The sequence below is a fragment of the Semicossyphus pulcher genome, unplaced genomic scaffold, assembly GCF_022749685.1.
Source record: "Semicossyphus pulcher isolate SPU_LCO1_2020_fin unplaced genomic scaffold, fSemPul1.0.p SCAF_24, whole genome shotgun sequence".
In the NCBI taxonomy this organism is placed as follows: Eukaryota; Metazoa; Chordata; class Actinopteri; order Labriformes; family Labridae; genus Semicossyphus; species Semicossyphus pulcher.
This window is the reverse complement of record NW_027211698.1, coordinates 4,527,087-4,548,739: the sequence shown is the minus strand read 5'-3', so window position 1 is coordinate 4,548,739 and position 21,653 is coordinate 4,527,087. Positions and strand designations below refer to the sequence as shown.

Sequence of the window (21,653 nt, the reverse complement as noted above, 5' to 3'; positions counted from 1 at the left end):
CAGACCTCATTAACAAAAAACACTAATTTAATCTTGCAGGTCCATGGAGTTGCTGATCTACCGCAGCCTCAAATAGGTTGTTAGTTAATGTGATGTTTTATTTTCAGATCCTAGCTACTCCTTTAAAAACACAGAAATCGCCACAAAACACAAACAAACTAACTGGTCAAGGCAGCGGTAGACCAGCAACTCCTGTGTTTCTGTGAGGTAAAATTGCTGTTTTTGTCAATGGAGTCTGGTGTCTTTAAGGAGAGAGATGAAACGGCTGCTTCTGGTTTCAAAAAAGCATCTTACCATAACAAGAAGGTCTATTTCTTTACTCATCCTTTCTGTAATGTTGTCTGACACTTAAAATAATAAATTAATTAAAACATAAAACAATAATAAAATTTCTGTGGCGAAAATGATTGTATAGGCATTATAGGCTGTCTCACAGTGGCTAGCTGGATTAAAGCCAATTGTTTTGTGCCTATTTAGACGCCAATATATGTAAAAATAGGACCCAGGTTTAAAATTTAGGAATGTGTGTGTTAAGTGTACTGTCAGGAAACAAATGATTTGTGTTTTAGGGTGGAATTTCACTTAGCGGGAGCGAGCAGTAATGCTCAGCAGCATCGTTAGCGGTCTGTGTGGAAGCAGGGGGGAGTACTGTTTCCCATACACTTCTCCACCAGGCTCACATCCACTGCAGCCTAATTGACCAGAACCTCCACCTCCCTACCTTCCTCACATTAATGTAAGATCCATCACACTTGGCAACTATTTCAAAAAACGCTGGCAGGACTCCAACCTACTGTTTTCCACCAACAAGGCTCGCGCTGCCGTCGCACAACAGAGTGCTGAAACTAACCAGCCATGTAGGTGCAAAACAAACTCGGTTTCATATTATTAGTTCACACAGCGAGGGACGGAGGAAGCTGCAGGGTGCCACGGTCTGCTTCTTCAAAAGGTCACTTGTGAGAGTGTGTGTAGTGAGGTGTTAGCTGGTGGAGCTGTGGTAATGAGGGATGGATGACCCCCACCCTGTGCAGGGTCGTGCAAAGATCTAAGGTGACATTTGAACTGGTTGGGTGAGAGAAGGTGATGAACAGGCAGGTCAAAACCTCCATTCACCTTTGGAAGCAGATACACGAGGTATAAACTACGCCTACACCGTCCTCACACGTTTCTGATGGATGCTGGAGGAAGAAACGATCAATCAGCAGTAAGAGGCACATGACATCCAGGGCTGTGCCTCGCCCCGACTTACACTGCTGCTGCTGCTGCATACAAGCACACTGACCCAATTCTCACACACGCAGCCTCTGCCCTGCTTCTTCCACTCCCCAGAGAAGTCAGGCTGGAAGTGACAAAGATAAAAAAGCAAGGAGGAGCGAGGTGGAGGCCGAGGGAGAGGGAGAGGAACTGTAATGCGACTGGACGGAGGGGAAAGATGAGGAGAGGAGAAAGGAGGGATGACAATGCAACGAGAGCAAGTGAATGTGTGAATGGGAAGAGAGAGCGCGCACAGAAAGCTGAGTAAGAGTCTCAAAGAGGAGGCCAGCTGATGTGACTGTGCATGTATTGATCCCAGTGCAGTAGCGGCCTGCTGTAAGGGATCAAAGATGCATGGTGGAGTTTTTCCTCAGGACTGAACAGGAATTTAAATCTTGCAAAAAGGCTTGAAGGACATCTCTACATCGCTAATTTGCAGGGTTTTTAAGCAGGGGAAATATCTTTAGCCAATCTTATGACTCGGACTCTTGTTACAGAAAGTTAAAAAATCTATGTTCATTTCGTAACTTGCAGAAATCAATGCAATACATGGCGGTCAATCTGTAGTTGTAGGGGGCTTTAACATTAGAGATCCAGTCCAGTTCATTTGACTACTGTGAACACTGTGCCGTACTCGGGCAGCGTTTCGTTGATCCGTGCCCGGGTCCAATTGAAAAGGTGGTCTCGGGCACGGTGCGCATCAGGTGTGAAAAGATGCTGTACCAAACCCAGCAAGTAGACTGCTTTTTACAAGGTCTCCTCTGAAATCCGCGTATGGTGCAGCACCACCGATCTCAACCTCTGAACTGCACGGGCAGGGCTGATACCGCAGGAATGTAGGTGAGAGGGTCGTTCCTGAGATTTCCTCCAAAATATGAATAATAGTAGGCATAGTGCGAAGGTCAGCTCCATTGCAGGTGCTTGGGATCATGCGATTCGCACGCTTTTCTACACTGGAGCGACAACATAAACAATGTTCCGTCGTTTTTTTAAGGTGCATTACCGTCACATTCTGCTTCAGAGTCCTACCGCAGGTGTACTCGGGTACGAAGCAAAATTACTAATGTGAAAGCTGACCAGCTGGGGAGAGGGGGGAGGACAATCGTACTTGGGTACGGTACCAAGCAATCGTACCTAATGTGAAAATGCGTTAGTTGCGGGTTAGGTGTTACAAATGCAAAGGCATTGTCCTAACTAGCAGCGAAGAAAGTTGAAGTCCTCCAAAAAATTTTTGACAAAAAAAAGGGTCAATTAAATGGAAATAGTTTGGACATCTTAAAAGGGACAAAGCCGCAATTAAGTCAAGGTAGAAAACCTAAAAATGAAACTATATCTATCCATCTTTAAAATATATATTTTAACTGGATGCAGTATTTTAGTTAAAGCTCTGCATGTTTCTCTGATAACGGACGTCCTGTGTCCACCAAACAGCATAGTAGAAACACAGAATTTAACATGAAACTGCATTATTCAGTGTTTTACTTGTTTTAATCACGTTGCATGTTTGTTTTGGAGATGATGACACCTTAAAGGATAATTCGGCTGCTGGCAAAACCTCGTGAAGGATGGACACGGTTTACAGCCTGTCATGTCATCGCTCCTGCATGTTCTGTGTACAGTAACGATGCAGTTAAATACATGCATAAAGAGTATTTTTTCCTCCAACAAATTCAACAAAAAAACACGACATTTCTTAGGAAAGCGGGATCTTAAAGAGAAAAGAGCTGTCAAGTGGAGGCTGTGAAGAAAGACAAGCAAGAGGCTGTCTCGTTTGGCAGTGCCTTTGTGTCTCATCTCAACACCACTCAGTTAATGAGGTGGCTCAATGAGCTACACACACACACACAGGGACGGGCGGACAGACACAGAGAGTTTTGTTCAGGCGGCGTGGCCAGTCAGGGGACGTTGCAGGTCTTGTGACACCCATTAGGGAGAGGGTCACTGTGGAGGGGGGAGATGTGGACAAAAGAGATGCTCACTGTGTCAGCGATGGGAGGATGCAGAGTGGAGGAGTGTGTGTGATTTTCACTGCTGTAACTTGAGCTAGTTTCACACACGCGTTTAAAAGAGCACTGTTGAACGTACTTGCTCGTCTGTGTGTGTGGATAATAGAAATAGAGAGAGCGAGGGTGTTGCTGCATGGGTGACACATTCAGCACCCGCAGACTCTGACCTAAAAGTCACACGGCCAATCAGCACCCTGGCTCCCAGGACCTTTACCAACGAGGCCCATACAAGAGTCATTCATAAGGGAGGAAGGCGAGCCCTCTGCTACCACAAGGGCCAGCACTGGAATGTAATCCACTGATCTGCAAGGAAGTCTTTAAAAGTATTGTTACAGTCATTTATGATCAATTGAGGTTGCATCAAGTGTGCAAACATTTCTTTTTTGCACAAATATTCAATGCACCTTGCAACATCTCCCACCCCAGCAGGCATTGCTAGCCCCCCCTGAGTTTGACGCTTCTTGTCCTGAGGGCAGAGACGAGGCTGCCCCTGTTGTTAGCGGAGAAAACAAAGCAAGGAGATGGAGGACAGCGGTGGGAAAAGATGTCCACGTTAAGAAATAATTTATCTTTCCATTTGGTGCTCGTGCTAGCGTGAGCTTTCTGCCACATGACCCATGAGTTCTGGCATTGCACCAATTTAACCCCCAGTCAATTCACCATAGACTGCACGCACATGATGGTATGAAAATACTGGTGGGCACAGCCACACCCCGTGGATGCATGGCAGGGAGGGAGTGAGGGAGGCAGGTCATCAGGGGCTCTTGTGCCTCAGGGCTGACTATATATGGCCTTTCTGTAGAGCAGCAGAGAATCTTCCCAGCATACCACGCTCAATTTAAGGAATTATGTCTTCTTCTGTGTTATCATTACTCATTAGGCTCCTATATCCAGAGGGAGGCACCTGAGATAGTCCAATGAGCCGGCTGGTTCAGTGCCAACTGATAAGAGAAGGAGGGAGACAAACTCACACAGGGAGAGAGGATCTCTTTGAAAGCATTGCTCTTGTACTGCATAGGAAGTGGATGTAACTGCTGTGATATTGCCCGTTGGTTTGTGGACTATCATTTTGAAACCTTGAGTTTTGCATTTGGCTTTTCTAATCTTGTTCTATGGAGTGACAGGTGGCCATATTTTGACTTCAGGGTGGAGAAGGCAAATGGTAAGGTATCAAAATATACAAGGCTAATTCGTTAGCTGGCTAATTAGCTAGTTACGGACAATGCTTCCCAAATAAGTAGGATTTTTACAATAATTTCTCTGATATTTGCAAGAACAAACACCACAAACATAGCTGAGAGTTGACATTCAGCGGCTTGAATTAGTTGAGGTGACGCCTAGCAGACAGCTAGCAGCACCCACCTGTCACTCAAAGCAGCCCCGCCCTTAATAATGCATAACTACCCTCTCTGTAAAGTTGTCACAAATATGAAAATGAGCTGTAAAGACAAGAACTGCTTTTGTACCAGCCTGTAAACAGGTTTAATTCTGCAGTAAACATGCAGCTTAATGGGGATTGACTCACTTTTGGAGGCAGCCTCAAGTGGCCATTCGAGGGACTGCAGCTTTTTAACAACTATGCATTTGCTTCACTTACTTATTGGAAGCGTCAAATACATAGCTATTAACAACAAAATTGGATGCCACTGTATTGAAATTGGTCATAAGCACTTGTATAAGTAGCAATACATCCTCTCCGTGGCCTAGTTTTCAGCACAAGCTCACAACGACAATGCTAAATGCTAAATTATGAATGAATTACGGAGATATCACCGCTCACAAGAGAGTTCAATCTGTTCATAGAGTCAGGCTTACATTGTAATAATCCAGCAGGCCAATGCAAAATTCACTTATTTAAAAAGAGCTTTTTGGCTATAATGTAAATTTCATTATGGCCGTCAGTCAATAATCTGCCGTGCTGCGTTTGCAGAAGTTTGGCTGTAATCTGGCACCTCTCCAGGGGCACCGACTGCCCTTTTGGCAGAGGGTGCAGCTAGCGCAGCGCGGACACAACAACTTGACATGGCATTTTGGGTCTTTGAGAACGGCTTTATTTTCAAGATAAAGTCATGCAGCGCAGAGGAGATACATGAATAGGTTTTAGTGGGATCTGATCCTAGGCCAGCAGTGATAGCTCCTAATCTGGTCTATAGCTGAGCGTTGTTTGAAATGTTTCAATACCGGGCCAAAATTTGGGATTAAATGCTCGTGTTTATACAAATTGAATCTTGTATTAATCAGACATTTTTGTTAAAGAGTAGCATGCTTTTTTTACAACCACAAACAGCCGTTACAGCGCTCTCCTTAAAGCCACCAGACTCCATTGATAAAAGCAGCAATTTTGTTAACTTGCAGAACAGAGCTTTTTCAATTGGTTACCTTTTTAATCTTTAATGTGTGTTATATAAATAGTTTTTTGGATCAGGACTAACCATCCTATACTCCAAAGTCACACAATAACACATGCAAACTAGCCGATTGAGGCGGCGGCAGACCAGCAACTCCCATCTTCTACGGGTTAAAAATACTGATTTTTTTGTATTGAGTCTGGTGGCTTTGCAGAGAGTGATTCAACGGCTGTTTGTGGCGACAAAAAGGGATCTTACCTGTACAAAAAGAAAGAATAAATGCAAAAACTGCACTCACACATTTGATATTTGTTGCGAACACTAACTTAGAGTTGTTTTTTACTTAAAAGCAGACATTTTACTCCCATAAATAACAAAACAAGCCAATGGGAAATGCCTCAAAGGAATCAAAAAGTCACCACAAATCAAAGACTAAAGAAGCTTGGCCACATTGTGTCATCTAAAAAGAGCTTTGCAATCTGTGACCAAGTGCTTGACAAAGCAGAAAAAAAGGCCTCAGAGGGAGAAGAAACTCCACCCCGTTTTCAGTTGGGGGCCTGTTGTGATTATTCAGTCGGTTGGTGTTTGAAACCCTGCAGACAAACTCCTCCTTTCTGTGGATCCAACTGACTGACGGACTGGAGAGACCCAAAGAGTGAGGGGACAAACTGAGCTTTGTGAGAGCGGTGGGCAGGTTCTGTCTGGAACTGGACAGCTGCTCTTCTACAGCCGACCCCCCCCCCCCACCCCCACCCCACCACTCCCCTCCCACTGCACATGCTCACAGGCCACATGCTCATTCAACTGGTTAACATGACAGTCAATGCACTGATCGACGGCTGATTGAAAGGAGGCTACTGCAGCGAGCTGTAGCATTGGTTTGCGGTAAAAGCTACCACTTTGCTTAGACAGTTCGGCTCATCTCACGCAGGCTGTTACAACCGTGTCTTTGTGTCAGCTGCAGGCTAATCTGACAGCCCCTCTCTCTTCTACCAGCTCCATTCCCACATAGCAGCACTCGCAAATAGAATTAGCACTGGACAGTGAATGGAGCGAGAGATTAAAAGGGACAAAAAAAGAGGGAGAAGCAGTAATTCTCTGTCCCATACGACCGGCTAAAAACCATCTGGTTGGAAGATAGCATTGCGAGCATCACACTTCTTAATCACAAGCATCCAATGCTTCTGTCTGCACTGCACAGAGGCTGATTTCAGGTGGCACATGCACACAGATGGGTTGTCGCTCTGTGAATTAAGGCGATGCAAGGGGGATCCTGAAGTTCATCACACCAGGGGATTGAATGCAGGTCACTGGAGCACTGTGGGCTGGGAATTAAGTACTCTGCTTAGCTTGCTGCTTAGCCCACAAGCAAATTGAGGTCTTTTTTTTTGGCTAGCCCTATTTCTGCTAGCCTATTAGCAGGCTGTGATATGCTAAGCAAACTAAATGTCTTCGTGGCATATAGATATGTGGTTAAATGTTTTTAGGCAGGCAGCAAAATGGAGTCTCCATTAACTAGCTAGCTGCAGCAATAGTAGCACAAGCAGGCCCATTCCTATACCAGTATCAGATGTGGCTCCAGTAAAGCCTAAAATGTTTGATCAGGTATCTGCAAATAAACCAGTCTATGCATGAGGAGAGCAGCATCTGCAGCTAAGGTAAGATCTTTTTTTAACCAGAAACAGACATTACCTTGCTCTGTTCAAAGCCACCAGACTCCATTTAAAAAAACTGTAAAACTGTTCTGATACCGATACCAGTATCTGAAATGCCTCTGATACAGCCAAACACACAGGATTGGGAATAATTTGCTACTCCACGCACTGATCCAATACCATAATTTCATATTAATTAACAAAGTGACAGTAGAAAAGAAACAACGCGGTGCTTAGCGTAGAACGCATTTTATTTAGAGCTAAGCTTACTAAAGTGGTTTCACGTTAGCAGCTCGTGTCTAGGTGCCCCGCTCGATTTTAGCTCACGATTCCGCTAGTGTTCATAATTTACAGGGTTTATAACATGAGCCGAATTATCCCCAAAAGTCTTCTCCTCTTAAAATTAAACAGACCTGAAAAATTAATACTGGTACAATGCTAAATATAGCAGTTTTATGATAAAAAAAGGTGTTTTCCTAATGCACTTTTGTACAGGATTGTTATTTATTCACGGATTAATATATTAATGTTGTTATTCGGTTATAACTGAATAAAAAACAGTTCTATGGCAATTATTTTCTGTATGTATTTGTTTAGGATTTGCAACCAGCCATACAGCAATCATAGCATTCATATCACATCCATACAGGGTGACAGAAATACAGCATAAACTGGTTTTTGATCAGTATTTGGTACCAGTGATTCATAAATTCTGCTATCGGAGTCGGTATGTAGCAAACTGTCTGCTAAGCATATAAGTATGTGGTTAAATGTCATTCAAAAAGGACACAAAACTGGGCCTCTACTGACTAGATAGCTGCAGCAATAACAACACAAGGAGGCCCATTACAACATTAGGCTCTACAATCCAAGGCCATCCCTCCATCAACCACATCTTTGACTTCTACTAGTGCTCACTGCTGTTTCTCTCTCCCTCCTTGGCGATGTCTTTCAACAGCCGCAATGTTAATTTTCAACAGAGAAATGTGACACCGAGAGCAGATGGCCCGGAGAGTGGGATTCCCATCCGCTCAAGTGTAAAAGTCCTGATTTAAACAGATTTGGAAATCTGGTTTTATAAAAACAGATAGAGAGAATGGGCTGCAGACAGCAGCATGAGGCCATCAGGATTAGTCTCATGACAGATTTCTCCATCCTGGCCTCCTCATCCTCTTTTCAGAAAGGCAGGTGATGTAAGATAGGTGATGCATCAGACTGTAGACTGTCTGATTCACTCTATACACACCTTCCAGCTGAATAATTAACAATAACAGCAGACTCATGCCAAAACAAGCTACCAATACTAGAAAGTACACCATTATAGCTCATTTTTTCAGCTTGATCCTTAAAGATGTTGTCTGATAGCAAAGACATGTCATTTTTATATGACTTCCTTTGTTCCTGGGCTTGATAAGGAGAAAAAAACATTTGCTATCCCGAGCATTGACTGTAAAAACAGGACAGGCCATGCACTGCGCCTCCAACCAACCTTGTATACTTGTCCATAGGTGCCATTTCCAACTACCTCCACCAATTCAAATATCCCAGCTGGATCCTGAAAAGAAAAGACAAATCAGTGTTATTCAAAAGCCTTTTTTATATTTTTCTTTTATGAACAACATTGTCCAGTGTGAGCCAGCTGTTGCGCCCTGGTCTCCCCTACATGCCAAATGCATCTCGAACAAAGGAAAACCAGACACTGGCAACACCTCGCTACGGCTCAGCGGTCATTTTCAATACTTCAGCTGAAACAAGAAGATCCACTGAAGAACGGGTTCAACTTGCTAATGATAGCTACACTGAAGAATGTGCGTTTTATCGAGTAATGTGAATTAAAAGGCAGCAAAACAAGCAAAAAAATACATAGGCTCGGTTCGGCTGCACTCACCCGCAATGAAGCCAAGTCAATGTCTACCAGACTTTTAGCTGGAGAGTCGTTCGCCATCTTTCAAATAAAAGCCGAGCTTTCCTTCGCGTGAACAAAAAATAACCGCCGCTGTAGCATTTGCGGGGACTTCGGCGGTTAAATCAACCAGAGGCCGTCGCGTATTCCTCTCTGTGGGATCCGCTTGTAGCAGTAAATGCTGGGCTCTCGCTACTCCATGTTGAGGTGGCAGCAGCGGGCTCCCTGTCCGCTCTCTCCCAGCTCGTGCCACTGGTGACAAGCTAGGCTCAAAACGGAGACTTCCGCCGGAGTGTTTCAACATAAAAGCCTCACTGATATCGCCTATTTTAACGTTTTTAACTCAAAAAACACTAAGATGCGGCAAAAAAGGAACCAAATGTGAATTAGAATTATGATATAGATGTTCCCCTTTTCAAATATCTTATATTCAGAGTCAGAAGTAATCACATAAACATCTAAGTAGTAGTAAGGACATGTAAGTACAGTTGCACAAGTTCAAAGGTATTTAGCAAAACAGTTGAAGCGAGTAATATGCATAATGGCCCATTTGATTGTTGTACATTGTTTTAAAATTAACCATGAATTAATATAGTCATATATAGTTTTAAACCATCCCAAAGGACAATAATTCATATGTTGGTTCAATGGATGATAATCTCAATTTGGGATGACAATCTCAATTTGTAAATTCATTCGTTTAAAAAAAAAAAAAAAACCTTTTACATAAATGTTGTGGATTAAAGAGTGGCAATATTTAATAAAATTCAATAGCACAAAACTTTTATAAACAAATTCTTCAAAGAATAATATGTCAATATGTTAATATTTCCCTCTAAAGTGAAGCAAGTAGTAGTAGTAAAAGGTTGTATAAAATTGTACTTAAGCACAAAACTTAGATGTATGAATACATTATTTGCAAAGTGACTGTAAATACTTTCCACTATTGATACATTTTATGGCTAAGGTGCAGCTCAATAAAAGTACATTTATATTACAAAAGCAAAATTGCTTTACTTTAAAGTTTCAAAATGTAAAAAACATCGTGTTTAGAATAATTCGCTAAGATAAAATGCATTAGTGAGTGACAAGGTAAATTCTCCATCAAGACCTTTTATATCGAAAGGGAGACCGTCTCACTTCCGCTTCCATCCTGCCTGCTTCCGTCTGACTTGACGCAGCTTTGATTGAGAGCCGCACAAACACAGGAAGCCGGTCGGCTTCACTCAAGAGAGAAAAGGGCTGGGCCTCAGTACATCAAGCGTGGATACCAAAATTATCTTTAATACACTCCCGACACAGACTCACCTTACCACTTTTATACACACGTGCATGTTAGTATTTAAATAAAAGCAGAGGGGCAGGTGGGAGATTTAGAGGCAGACGGGAGGGGACCCCCACCACACAGCATCCTTTTGGACATGCGCACGGTCGACTTCAGAGTCAATATTGGTAATCATGGGTGTGGCAGGTGAGCAATCTCAGGAGTGATGCTGTCTGTGTTTGTGCAGTACTTCCAAAAGTGGATTCTAGGCGGACAAAAATAAAAATTACTTAATCTTAAATAAATAAAATAAAAGAGAGATTACAGATTTAACAATTTACCATCTTTAAATACATTATAGGTAAATAAAACAATTGTATCCAGTTCTTATTTGACTGATTTTCTCACAATGTTTTCCCAGCATTATTTTCTAGGGTCACTCTGTAAAAAATTATGATTTCCTTATTTCCTTAACGACATAAAATAAATGAGAGTCATTGACTGTATATAAATATTTTACAGTCTGAGGCTAGAGCTGAGTCAAAGCTGGCCGCCTGCCATTACAGAAAATCAATGCTTAGAAGGCTGAATGCAACTTCTTTAAACCAAAGCCTTCCCATTGAGGAAGATTAAAGGGTGACTCCGTTATTTTTAAACCTGTGCCCTATTTTAACATATTTCTAAGTCTAAATGGTTTTGGAATTGCTGCAGTAGATAGCTTCAGCCAGCAGCTGTGAGACAGGCAGTAATGGCTGCAAGGCAATCCTTTTGGTGCAAAGTGTACCTGATCCCTACAGAGATAGACCTTTTTCAAAGAGTAAGAGGCTTTTTTGTATCAAGAAACAGCCGATATATCCCTGTTTTTCTAATCTACCAGACTCCGTTGAAAAAAAACTGTTATTTTTATAATCGCAAATCACAGACATTTCTAGTCTACTCCGGCCGGGATCTTTTAGTTTGTTGGTCTTACTGTGAGTAACAAAAATATTTTGTTGGTTTTGAAATAGCCATTCAAAACAGCAAAGTCACAAAATAACACAAACAAGCAAATCGATTGAGCTAGCAGTAGAACAACAACTCCTGTGTTCTGAGAGCTAAAATTACTGTTTTTGTCAATGGAGTCTGGTGGCTCTGAAGAGAGCGATGCAAAAGCTGTTTCTGGATTAATAAAAAAGGATGTCACCTTAAAAGAAGGTTAATCTCTTTATGGATCCTTTCCAAAATTTTGTCAAACACTTAGTATAATAATCTGAGCCTGTTAGTGGGGGAAAATAAGCACTTTTACTGGACATAGTTTGATCAGCCGAACAATTCAGAAACATTTTGTACCTTTTGGTTATTTAGACGCACAAATATGTTAAAATAGGGCCCAGGTTTAAAAATACTGGTTGAATATTGTGTACATAATTACTATAGAAAACAGTTTATTGTGGAGTTCTTACAGAAATAAAGGAGTTTTTAAATAAACTGGCACTCCCCTGTATTTAACACCCTGGATCTCAATACCGAAATAGGAGGTTATGAGTTTAAACTGCAGGGAGGACAAATGTTCAGCTGCAGTGGTTCAGTTATTTATCCAACTCCACAATGAAACGTTCAAAACAGACAAAGCTAATCTTTTGGTTAAACAAACTCAACATTCAAACAGCAGGGCTGGGCGAACCAGTCAGACAGGATGAGAGATCTGCCAGTGGGGAAACACACACACACACAAGCATGTTAGCACAAAGCTTCAACTTAAAGCACTCAGTGTAATACTTAAAGACACTTAAAAAGGGCTTAAGCTCTTTAAATCAAACTAAATCAACCTGCTATAAGGTAAGCTTGTAGAGGTAACACTGATAGTGTAAATCCAGCTCCACACAGCGATGTCTCATGATGTTTGTTGCTTAAATATGGCTATAAAGTGTCTTATTTTTATGGTCCAAATGTCCATGCTACAGTCTGTGTGGGGACATTCATACAAGGGTTCAGCAGGGTTTGATGTTTAAATTATGAGGTGTTTGCTGCCACCATGTGGACATTTGGTGGTATTACAGGGACATACACATTGCATGAAGGTAGTAGGACGAGTGTTTTGACTGAGATAAATACAACAAACTAACTACCAGGGATGTACAGAAGAATTTGTGAAAGCTACATATAGTCACAGTACATTTTAAGAAATGTATCTTCTTAAATTTTACTTATGCAGACATATAATTGACAATAGCTTGCAACAAAATGTATGTATGTATGTAACAGTGGAGCCTAGCACATAGATCAGTCAGTCTTTATGGGCTTATCGCAGATATATCAATGTCGGCATGCATATTTTCCAACGTGCACCAACATGAGAAACTTGTTTATAAACCATATAATGCAAAAATATCTATTTAGGTGATTTAGAAATTGTGTCGTCATGTAGTTTGTCCAGCAGAGAGTGCTCTGTCTGCACACTATACAATAGCCTCAGCATTACTGATCTGCACTATGGGATGACAGTGAATTATACTGTTAAATATTCTTAATAACGTAATTGAGTACATTTTGTGAGTGCAAAATCCCCCAAGAAAGAAATGTTTTCCCTCCTTCAAGTTGATGTCAGACTCCAGATATCATCAAAGTAAGAGCACATAACCTTTTGTTTCCCATGGAACTTTATTACCAACTTGTGTCCTTGTACTATAACCACCTGTCCAAAAGGTCACCTGTTGGCATCAGGGAGGCAGAACCGTCTTACAAGTGCCACCAGTCAGCAGCAGGTTAATAATATTATAAATAGCAACATGTAATACAAATGTTGAGTTGCAAGTCATGTTAAGAACATTTACACAGATAGAAAAATGATCCTTTAAAATCCATTGCCAGCTTCCTTCGATGTACCGGCCAGTGCAGATAACAGCTGAGTAAATAGAGTCGAGCACTATATTTACTGTCAGTTTTAGTAAAGGCAGAACATTGGCTACAGTTTGGATCAGGGCAGGACCAATGTGTTCATTTCAGTGAGAAAGGACATTTTTTAGACCATTTTGATGCTAATTCATGATGTTTGGAGAATACAATTCATTTTACTTTATATTATTTTACATATTTAGGGTCTAAATGTGTCATCAGGGAAGAAAAACATCCACTAAAAGAGCGCGTTTTTGCCACTCACAGACACATATTGTTATTCAAAGTGTCTGACAACATTACAAAAGGGACTACCTCTAAGATAAGATATTCCTTTTTACAGTAAGATGCTTTTTCTGAACCACAAACAGTCGTTACATTGCTCTCTTAAAGGAGCAGTTCGCCCCTGGAAAAAGCCACAGTCAGTCAAAGCTGGTGTTCTCTGTAATCGATGGATAATATTTGAAATTGGCGCCATAGCTGTGGAGAAAGTTCTCGTGGTTTCGCCCATTCTACATTCCTACAACATCCAGCATGCATTGTGCCCCTCCCTCTTAAAGGAACGGCCCAGCAAGAGACGCTGAAGTGAAACACTACCGTTTCTCTGCAGGCAACGGCTCAGAGCAGGACAGAATCTGAAACACGACGAGAATATACCGGTGGAGCGTCTAAAAAATCTTCAGGTCTGCAGTCTACATTTCAAACCTGACGATTTTGAACGAGACATGACATCGGAGGCGGGCGTCCTAGATTGAGGAAGTGTAGTTTAGCGAGCTCCCTGGCCTCCGCCAGATGCCGCGTTTTACTGTGCTGGCGGAGGTTTTCCATGGCCCATTGGAGAAGCGGATCTACCATAATGTCATTAGCTCCTCATAATAGCATGACAGCACTGAGGTTGAAAATCGCCAAACTGGCCCTTTAAAAACTACCAGACTCCATTGAAAAAAACTGTAATTCTAATACCCTGCAGGACAAATGAGTTTTGGTCTACCACAGCTTTGACTGGTTAGGATGTTTTGTTGGATTGGAGTTAATACATTGAATAGTCACACAATAATACAAACCAACCACTCGAGGCAGATAGTCGGGTAAAATGATTATCTTTGTCATGGACTCTGGTGGCTTTGAAGAAGGCGATGTTTACAGCTGTTTGTGTTATTGTGTGACTTTAGTGTTTTTAATGTTTATTTCAGAACCAACACAATATTTTTGTAACTCACAATAAAAAAAACTAACTAAAAGATCCAGACAGGGGTAGACCAGCAACTTCTGTGTTTTGCGATATAAAACTCCTGTCTTTGTCAATGGAGTCTGGTGGATTTGACAACAGTAATGTATAGGCTGATCTGGCTGTTAGATAAAAGCATCTTACTCTTTAAACAACGGTCTCTGTCTGTAGGGATCCTTTCCGTAATGTTGTCAGACACTTAGAATAACAATCTGAGCCTGTTGGTTGCAGAAACAACCACATTAAGTGTACGTACTTTGTTTGAATGCATTTGCCCCAAGGGATTAGGTCGCAGCCTCACAGCCTGTCTCACAACTGCAGGCTGCAGATATTTACTGGAGCAATTCCAAACTTTGGCTGTGTTCAAAACGCCACACTATACCAGCAGTTCGTACTGATTGGGCCAAAATGTAGTATGCAGTATGCAAACAAAAGCAAAATAAGCAGTATGCCAAAAATACCTGGATGTCGTACTGATTCGGGAAAAAGTCTCCAGTATGCATCGGACCAGTCGACCTCGCCTACTGTATCCCACAATGCAAAGCGCTGGAACGTCAGAACGGCAGTTGAAATGGCAGACAGCAGCAGCTAAAGAAGCAGCGTTTTGCTTTTGGCGGGCTTGTGTTTACTTCCGCTTTCCAAAACCGGAAACTAGCGCCTGGCGTTGCTCACGGCAACATAAATTTGATCAGCTACGTACTACATACTACCGCCGAATGCAGTGTGCAGTATATAGTAGATAGTATGGCATTTTGAACACTAATTCGTATTTAGACCCTTAAATATGCAAAAGAAATATTAATGTCTTTCATAGAATAAAAATCAAAGTAAAAATTAAAAGATAACACAGATTCAAGCTTATAAAAAAGGAAAATATCACCTTCCAATCGGTTCCTAACTTATCATTTTCTCTCCTTGTCCAAATATTTTAGCATCCCTGATACAGACCATCTTCATCTACGTCTGTAATAGCAAGAGAAATTAAGACAACATGTAAAAACCCAAAGCATCGTCCATGGAGGGGATGAAGGATTCAAACAGTGCAGTGTGATAGCTACATTACAGGGTGACGGGCCTGTATCCCTGGCATTGCAGAGTATAACTCTTTAAGATTTGAGGATTATTAAGTCAGAAACATTAAATAGAAGAAGCAAATGTTTTGTACATTTGATCCGTACCTGTGTGTTGACTTTTCTACATAAAATTATACATTCTGCAGCTTTAATCATCACTGAACTCCTTATGTGAGTACTCAGTTAATTATATGACAATACTGTCAGTTATTTCAACACATGAGGCTAACATAAGAAGAAAGATATTATAGTGTGCAATTGGGGCATATCTGTCGTATAGGTCTGCCTTTTCTGAGGCACACAGTCAGCTACGATACACCTCTGTAAGTCACCCAAAGATGTGGAGAAGTTTTTATATGAAACATGTCTTTTAGTCAGTGTTAATCATTTTAGGTCAGTAGAAAGTCTGGACTCAGGTAACCAAAGAGGTGGAAGTCACCCTGGTAACATGCGTAAAGACGTCTAATGTCACGCTTGCTGATGCCTGAGAAGTAGCGCTCCACCTTGGTCCTGTTGTAGCGGGTGATGCCTGGAGGAATGGCCGGGTAGGACACAAGCTGGTCGATGCCTGCCGCTCTGAGGATGTACGGCGCGTCCTGCTCCAGTGTCTCATGGTGCCCCACCGCACTGTAGTGTATTTCACACGGCGCGCACAAGTCTGCATAAGTCACCCAGTGAATAATGTGCTCACCGAACTGTCGGTCCATGCGGTGACGGCCTTCGACGTCGCCCAAGTAACGCACAAAGTCCTCAAAGTGCAGACCGGAGGCGGAGAGGTCGCTGTCGCGGTGGCTCTTGCGGTACTTACGGATGATGGCTGGAGCGATGTCGTGCTTGTACCAAGGCTCAAAGCGTGGGTTCTTCACAAACTTGTCCTTGAAGGCAGAAATCAGGCGCTCAAAGGGATCTCTCACGATGAAGAACTTAAAGTAGGTGCTTAATCTGTGGAGGAACACAAGGGGTTTGTGAAAAAGGTTGTCAGGGATGCCTCTGTTACGAGTTCACCCGAAGGCCGCCTTACAAATAACAGTGCCAGTGTCAGTGGCTTATTTGTACCTATTAGTCAATTAAACCCCAAAACAGGTCAAAAATAGGGGTTAAAACTATCATAATAACCGTTAACTAACCTGTGAGTGATTTCCTGCGGCTTGAGAGACGAGAGACGAGGCAGGCCGTTCTTCTCGTGGTCGTGGACAAGGTTTTCTGGGATCTCCTCCACGGTGGAGAATGCGCCTGCAAATGTGAAAAACACAAGCTGTAAATTAACTTAAATTACTATCATACTCCACTCATGTGTTGCAGCAAACTATATGGGAGAACACGTGGTTCCTCTATTACGGTCATCCAGCCCATACTCACCATTGAGCACAATGAGGACCTTCTTCCACTGTGTGTTTCCCACTTTAGGCGTCTGGCAGAACAAGATCTTGTGTTTGTCGCAGACAAAGATTCGATCCAAGACAAACTTGCTGATTGAGACGTGAGTCAAATTCCTGAGGCTGCTGTTCTTACACACAGCTGAGAGCAACTCGATCCGCTGCTCAGCGACTGACTGCCACTCTGTCACTGTGGGTACCCCTGAGGGCTGGAAAAACACACACAACTTCAGTGTGACAGATAGCATTGTGAGCAATATGAATGACTTTGATTCAAATTAACTTAATGTTGGAATAATTTAAGTAAACAGCTGCATTAGTCACCTGATCAGATGGCTTTAGAGCAGGCTTTTCTTGGTAGGACACAGGATAGGGTTTAACCTGCTTGGTGCCTGGTACAGTCCAACTTTGACCACCAGCCCTCTCACCATAGTCTGAAAACATGCTTAGAGTGAGCTGATCATATGAAACCTATTACTGACTGTTATATCAACATTATAAGTAACAGCTTACCATCTATAGCCCTGAAGCTGATGAATTTGCTGACAAACATGAGGATGAGCAGCACCCAGCCGCAAGCCCCGAGGAGCAGCCAGTGGTGCCGCATCGCTTCGCCCATCAGCCGACGGCCATGGAAACACTGAGCGGCGCTCCCACCTGGACACACAGACAGCTAACACTGAAGACTCTAATGGCTAGCTGTTAGCTTGTTGACAGAACTAATTATGGTGCTAACGTGGCCATTATAAACAAATGACATCATAAACTATGACGGCAAGACATACGAGTTTAAGCTGGGGAAGTATCCTTTAATAACCACTCAACACTGTAACATTGTATTGCACAGGGCTAACGTTTGTTTGTTGTCGATAGCAAGCTAACAAACACTGGACGTTAGCGTATCCAGAGCTACCGTAAACTGTACTCAAGCTAGCTAACTAGCTCGCTGGACCATTAGTTAGCCAAACAGCTAGCCACACCTGTCCCTTCGGACAGTGCTCAGACATGAAGCAGACATGCTAGTCTTTCTCGGTGAGGTAAAATAAGTCAGTACGTCCCAGGAGAGTATTGTGTCTTACCTCCTCGTTGAGTTAGAGATACTTCACAGCAGCACAAACTCTGGAAAAAATGTTGGACGGTTCCATCCCGCACGTCTATCCTACTGCTGCTTGCTTCCCTGTTCACAACATCCAACTGGTAACAAATATGCTAAGTAGCTCCCTCTAGCGGCCGGAGAGAAGTAATGCACGGCTTTTTTTTTTTGCCAATAACCATCACAGTTGATCATACTGTATTTCCCAGCTGTTCTTAACTTTTAATGCAGTCTGGTATATTGATCATGTATTCAAAAGTAACCAGCTGCTGCACATTGTTGAATAAATTGCAAATAAAAACATTCAGGTGAGCCGTGCTAGGTCATTTACAATAAATAAATACAAGGTTTTAATTTTTCAGTTTTAAAGTTTACTATACGTCTTTATTTTGATGCTTAAAAATTGCTACGTGGGGGCATCAGGTTTAGCTCAGTGAGTAGAGCAGGTGCCCCAGTGGCAGTGGCAAAGTCTTTGACACATATGCTGTGAGTTTGACACTGACTCACAGCCCGTAAGTGCTTGTCATCCCCACAGTAAAGGCCAAAAATGGCAAGGACTGAGGGGTTGTTTTTGCACGCAGAACTTCTTTGTTAATGTCATAAAAATGTATTAATTTTAGTTTCTGGGACAGCTGTCCTAGACTAAAGTGCTTAACAAAGGTTTTAAATATATAACCACTTTTAACAGTCAGCATATCCAGTTAAGTATGTCCAAGATGCATCTCCTGCTCATCGTGAGGCTTCTGAATGAGTTACTTTAATAAAACACTTATTTGTATCAGAAAAGCGTAATCCTTACATGTGCAACACCAGCCCTTAATGCCAAGACAAAACCTTCCTGTTCCAAAGCACATACTAAAACATAAGCTGTAGAAAGGGACAAACTCTGTCTTCATCTGAAACAATGCTATTTACTGCAAAATGCAAGCACAATAAAATTAGTCTTCTTAAAAAGCATATCTTAAAAACTATTTTCATTTCGAGGACACGTGTTTTACCTACTTGTTATTTACGATTGCTAAAACCCCATTCTCTGCATTGATTGAAATTCAAGGAACAGCCAATACAAGACATTTAAGTGCACAAAAACATAATAAAGACAAAAGACAGGAGGTCCTTTTATTCATTTATTCCACTCGCAGAGGGGACAAATTTAGTTTTCATCAACATTGACTGTCTGCAGACCTGTTGGGAGAAAAAAAAGGGAGAAAATTTAGTGAACTGTCTTTAGTGCTTCAGTGATTGTATGTCAAAGCTCGTTAGCAGCATATTTACCTTTGCATGTGGTGACAGGAACGTACGTGACCAGGGTGTACAGTTTGTTGGGGGAGTCCTCGTCCTCGTTACGCTTCCTGGACAGCCGTACGCGTATCCTGTACGGCACGTTCCTGCACAACAAACACCGCGATGGTTAGAATCTTAACTAAATGCAACCCATTTGATATGTTGACAACACCACACCGACCAACAGATGTGACATGGCTGCAATTTCATCTAAAAAATTAGGGATGCACATTATTAGAATTCGTCCACCTCATTTTTGCCTACGATATATGCTCTTTTTTCTTCATCTAATTGCAGACAGCATCACATCTCGCCTAGAGTAGAATAAACATCATGCTATGCCTAATCTTATTGTCATAAGACTAAATATAATCAAAACATGAAGTGCAATGGTTGTCAAAATGTACAAATTTGCTGAGCAAAAGGTACTTAAGTGACAATTTTGAAAAGGTGCTCATTATTTAGATGCAGAGAACCTCATGGTAGGACTTTCATTGCATATGTTTCCTGGCATAACACTTTGGATATCCTGTTAATATGGGGTAGCCAAGATATGTTTTCAGTGATGTGGAAATGCATTATTTTCTTGCTCTCTTTTTCCTTGCACACAGCTTGTACAGTAAAGAATTTGTCACCAGATCAGTCAACCATCTTATATTCATAAAACAAAGCGTTCCTGGCATACAAGTCATGGGTGTGCAGAGCTATTTCAACATCTTTATATGACAATCTGTCAAAAATGTTTCTACAATATAACTGCCTATAAATTAGTATCACAGTGACGGATGTAATTGTTTTTTTTCTCAACATTTTGTAATGTTTAGTTATTGTTGTGTGTAATAAAATTTGAGGACAGGACATCACAATTTCTGATGGTGGCACTGTGTGACAGCCAATCATAAATAACAATAGAATTAATACAATGACTGTCAGACAAAAAAAAAATGGATCCACAAAGCAGCACAAGCTGGACCGTTTGCAGACAGAGCAGGTTTATCCAATCAAAACTTCACAAACGCCAAGTCTGAAGTGTCTTAGCTCATGAGAGTACTCAAAGTGTTCCTCACCTGACACCCTTGCTCCACACGGCCTTGTTGAGGCGAGTGTCAATGCGGACATCAGGAGTTCCCATCTCCTTCACGGCGAACTTGCGGATCTCCTTGATGGCGCGGGGAGCCCTTTTCTTGAAGCCCCTGCAAGGAGACACCGCAATCAACACAAAATTAATCAAGTTGTATCACATTATTTGGTCCATGATCAAAAAGCACTCAACAGTTTCTGGAATCATAAGTGCACTTTTAGGTTTGTCATTACTCTAGATACAAATAAAAGAACAATTGAAAGAAAGGACCGATGTACACATTAGCCATACACATTACCAATATTTTAGCATAGAAAACAAGTTGATTGTATGGTCTGCTTATCAGGGATTTTAATTGACAACAAATGCTTACATTTACAACCTGATTAAAGATGCTTGGGTTAAAATGCAAATGGTAGAAGGCAACTGGCACCAACTCCATCCATGTCCCTAAATAAAGCAATTCCAAAGCCTTATTTTGTCCTTGCAGTACTCACACTCCATGGATGCGCTTGTGTACATTGATGGTGTACTCTCTGGTCACAACCTCGTTGATGGCTGAACGCCCCTTCTTTTTCTCTCCTTTCTTAGTCGGGGCCATCTAAAAAACAAAAAAGGCACAACAGCTTAAGCATATGAAACATCTTAAAATGCTAATGTTGAATATCGGCTACACTGACGCTTAAGACCTTTTTAATTCAACGAAGAAGAGTGAAACATTAGCATGAAGCTGGCTTACTCTAATGTTAGTAATACACGCAAGCTACCCTGCAGCCCAAAAAGGCAAGATAAGTAGCACTTACGTTATCACAGCAACATAAACTTTTGCTGGTGCTTTACGTTTCGAGTTGCTAAGACTATAACCATCTCACAAGCTACAAGAAAATGAGCACTGAACAGCCGGGCAATACGAAGCCACTCCGGTCGAGTCAATGCTACTGTTCGCCGCTTTTATCCGTATTAAATGACGTTCAATCACATCAAAAACCTCGAATAAAACACAATGTAACATTTATATGTATAATTAAAAAAGGAATGTTGTCAAATGTGACTTTAATATCGCAGGATGGTGTTAGATTGTGGAAATATAATTTCCGAAGAAAAAGCTCACCTCGGCTCTTAGTTGAGGCGGAAGTCGGAAGGACGGAATCAAAGCAGAGGATTGTGGGTAAAGGAAATCGGTCCGTTTTTTAAAAGGTGTTCGTCAACAAGAA

At 41.8% G+C, this 21,653-nt stretch overlaps 3 protein-coding genes across 12 annotated transcripts in view; all 3 read right to left on the bottom strand.

The window, feature by feature from the left end:
- The window catches only part of LOC138603576 (mitogen-activated protein kinase kinase kinase kinase 4-like), a 48,749-nt gene extending 39,381 nt beyond the window's left edge, over window positions 1–9,368 (bottom strand). For all 10 annotated transcript variants that reach the window (XM_069675432.1, XM_069675427.1, XM_069675428.1 and 7 more), the window contains exons 1-2: window positions 9,152–9,368; window positions 8,753–8,818 (exon numbers count right to left, since the gene is read on the bottom strand). In XM_069675432.1, coding sequence (XP_069531533.1) covers window positions 8,753–8,818; window positions 9,152–9,208 — 123 coding nt within the window. In that variant the 5' untranslated portion in view covers window positions 9,209–9,368. The remainder of the gene's footprint in view (window positions 1–8,752; window positions 8,819–9,151) is intronic.
- A 3,680-nt stretch (window positions 9,369–13,048) lies between these two features.
- chst10 (carbohydrate sulfotransferase 10) lies at window positions 13,049–18,119 on the bottom strand. Its single transcript, XM_069675386.1, has 6 exons — window positions 18,061–18,119; window positions 17,495–17,638; window positions 17,306–17,415; window positions 16,965–17,190; window positions 16,733–16,838; window positions 13,049–16,547 (listed from the first exon to the last, which is right to left on the bottom strand). Exons 2-6 carry the CDS (start codon window positions 17,598–17,600, stop codon window positions 15,995–15,997), a joined length of 1,101 nt encoding a protein of 366 aa, XP_069531487.1. The 5' UTR covers window positions 17,601–17,638; window positions 18,061–18,119; the 3' UTR covers window positions 13,049–15,994.
- A 1,068-nt stretch (window positions 18,120–19,187) lies between these two features.
- rpl31 (ribosomal protein L31) lies at window positions 19,188–21,582 on the bottom strand. The gene is made up of 5 exons (XM_069675233.1): window positions 21,551–21,582; window positions 20,937–21,040; window positions 20,426–20,551; window positions 19,350–19,462; window positions 19,188–19,259 (listed from the first exon to the last, which is right to left on the bottom strand). Exons 2-5 carry the CDS (start codon window positions 21,038–21,040, stop codon window positions 19,228–19,230), a joined length of 375 nt encoding a protein of 124 aa, XP_069531334.1. The 5' UTR covers window positions 21,551–21,582; the 3' UTR covers window positions 19,188–19,227.
- Window positions 21,583–21,653: the final 71 nt, after the last annotated feature.

What these genes read in the sequence shown, in the direction of transcription:
- chst10 (XM_069675386.1), bottom strand. Translation starts at nt 17,600, where the DNA reads ATGGGCGAAGCGATGCGGCACCACTGGCTGCTCCTCGGGGCTTGCGGC. An exon ending in CAGCTTCAGGGCTATAGATG is followed by an intron (nt 17,416 to 17,494) that starts GTAAGCTGTTAC and finishes GCATGTTTTCAG; the next exon opens with ACTATGGTGAGAGGGCTGGT. An exon ending in CCGCAGGAAATCACTCACAG is followed by an intron (nt 16,548 to 16,732) that starts GTTAGTTAACGG and finishes GTTCCTCCACAG; the next exon opens with ATTAAGCACCTACTTTAAGT.
- rpl31 (XM_069675233.1), bottom strand. Translation starts at nt 21,040, where the DNA reads ATGGCCCCGACTAAGAAAGGAGAGAAAAAGAAGGGGCGTTCAGCCATC. An exon ending in GTGTGGAGCAAGGGTGTCAG is followed by an intron (nt 19,463 to 20,425) that starts GTGAGGAACACT and finishes TTTGTTGTGCAG; the next exon opens with GAACGTGCCGTACAGGATAC. An exon ending in TCCTGTCACCACATGCAAAG is followed by an intron (nt 19,260 to 19,349) that starts GTAAATATGCTG and finishes TTCTCCCAACAG; the next exon opens with GTCTGCAGACAGTCAATGTT.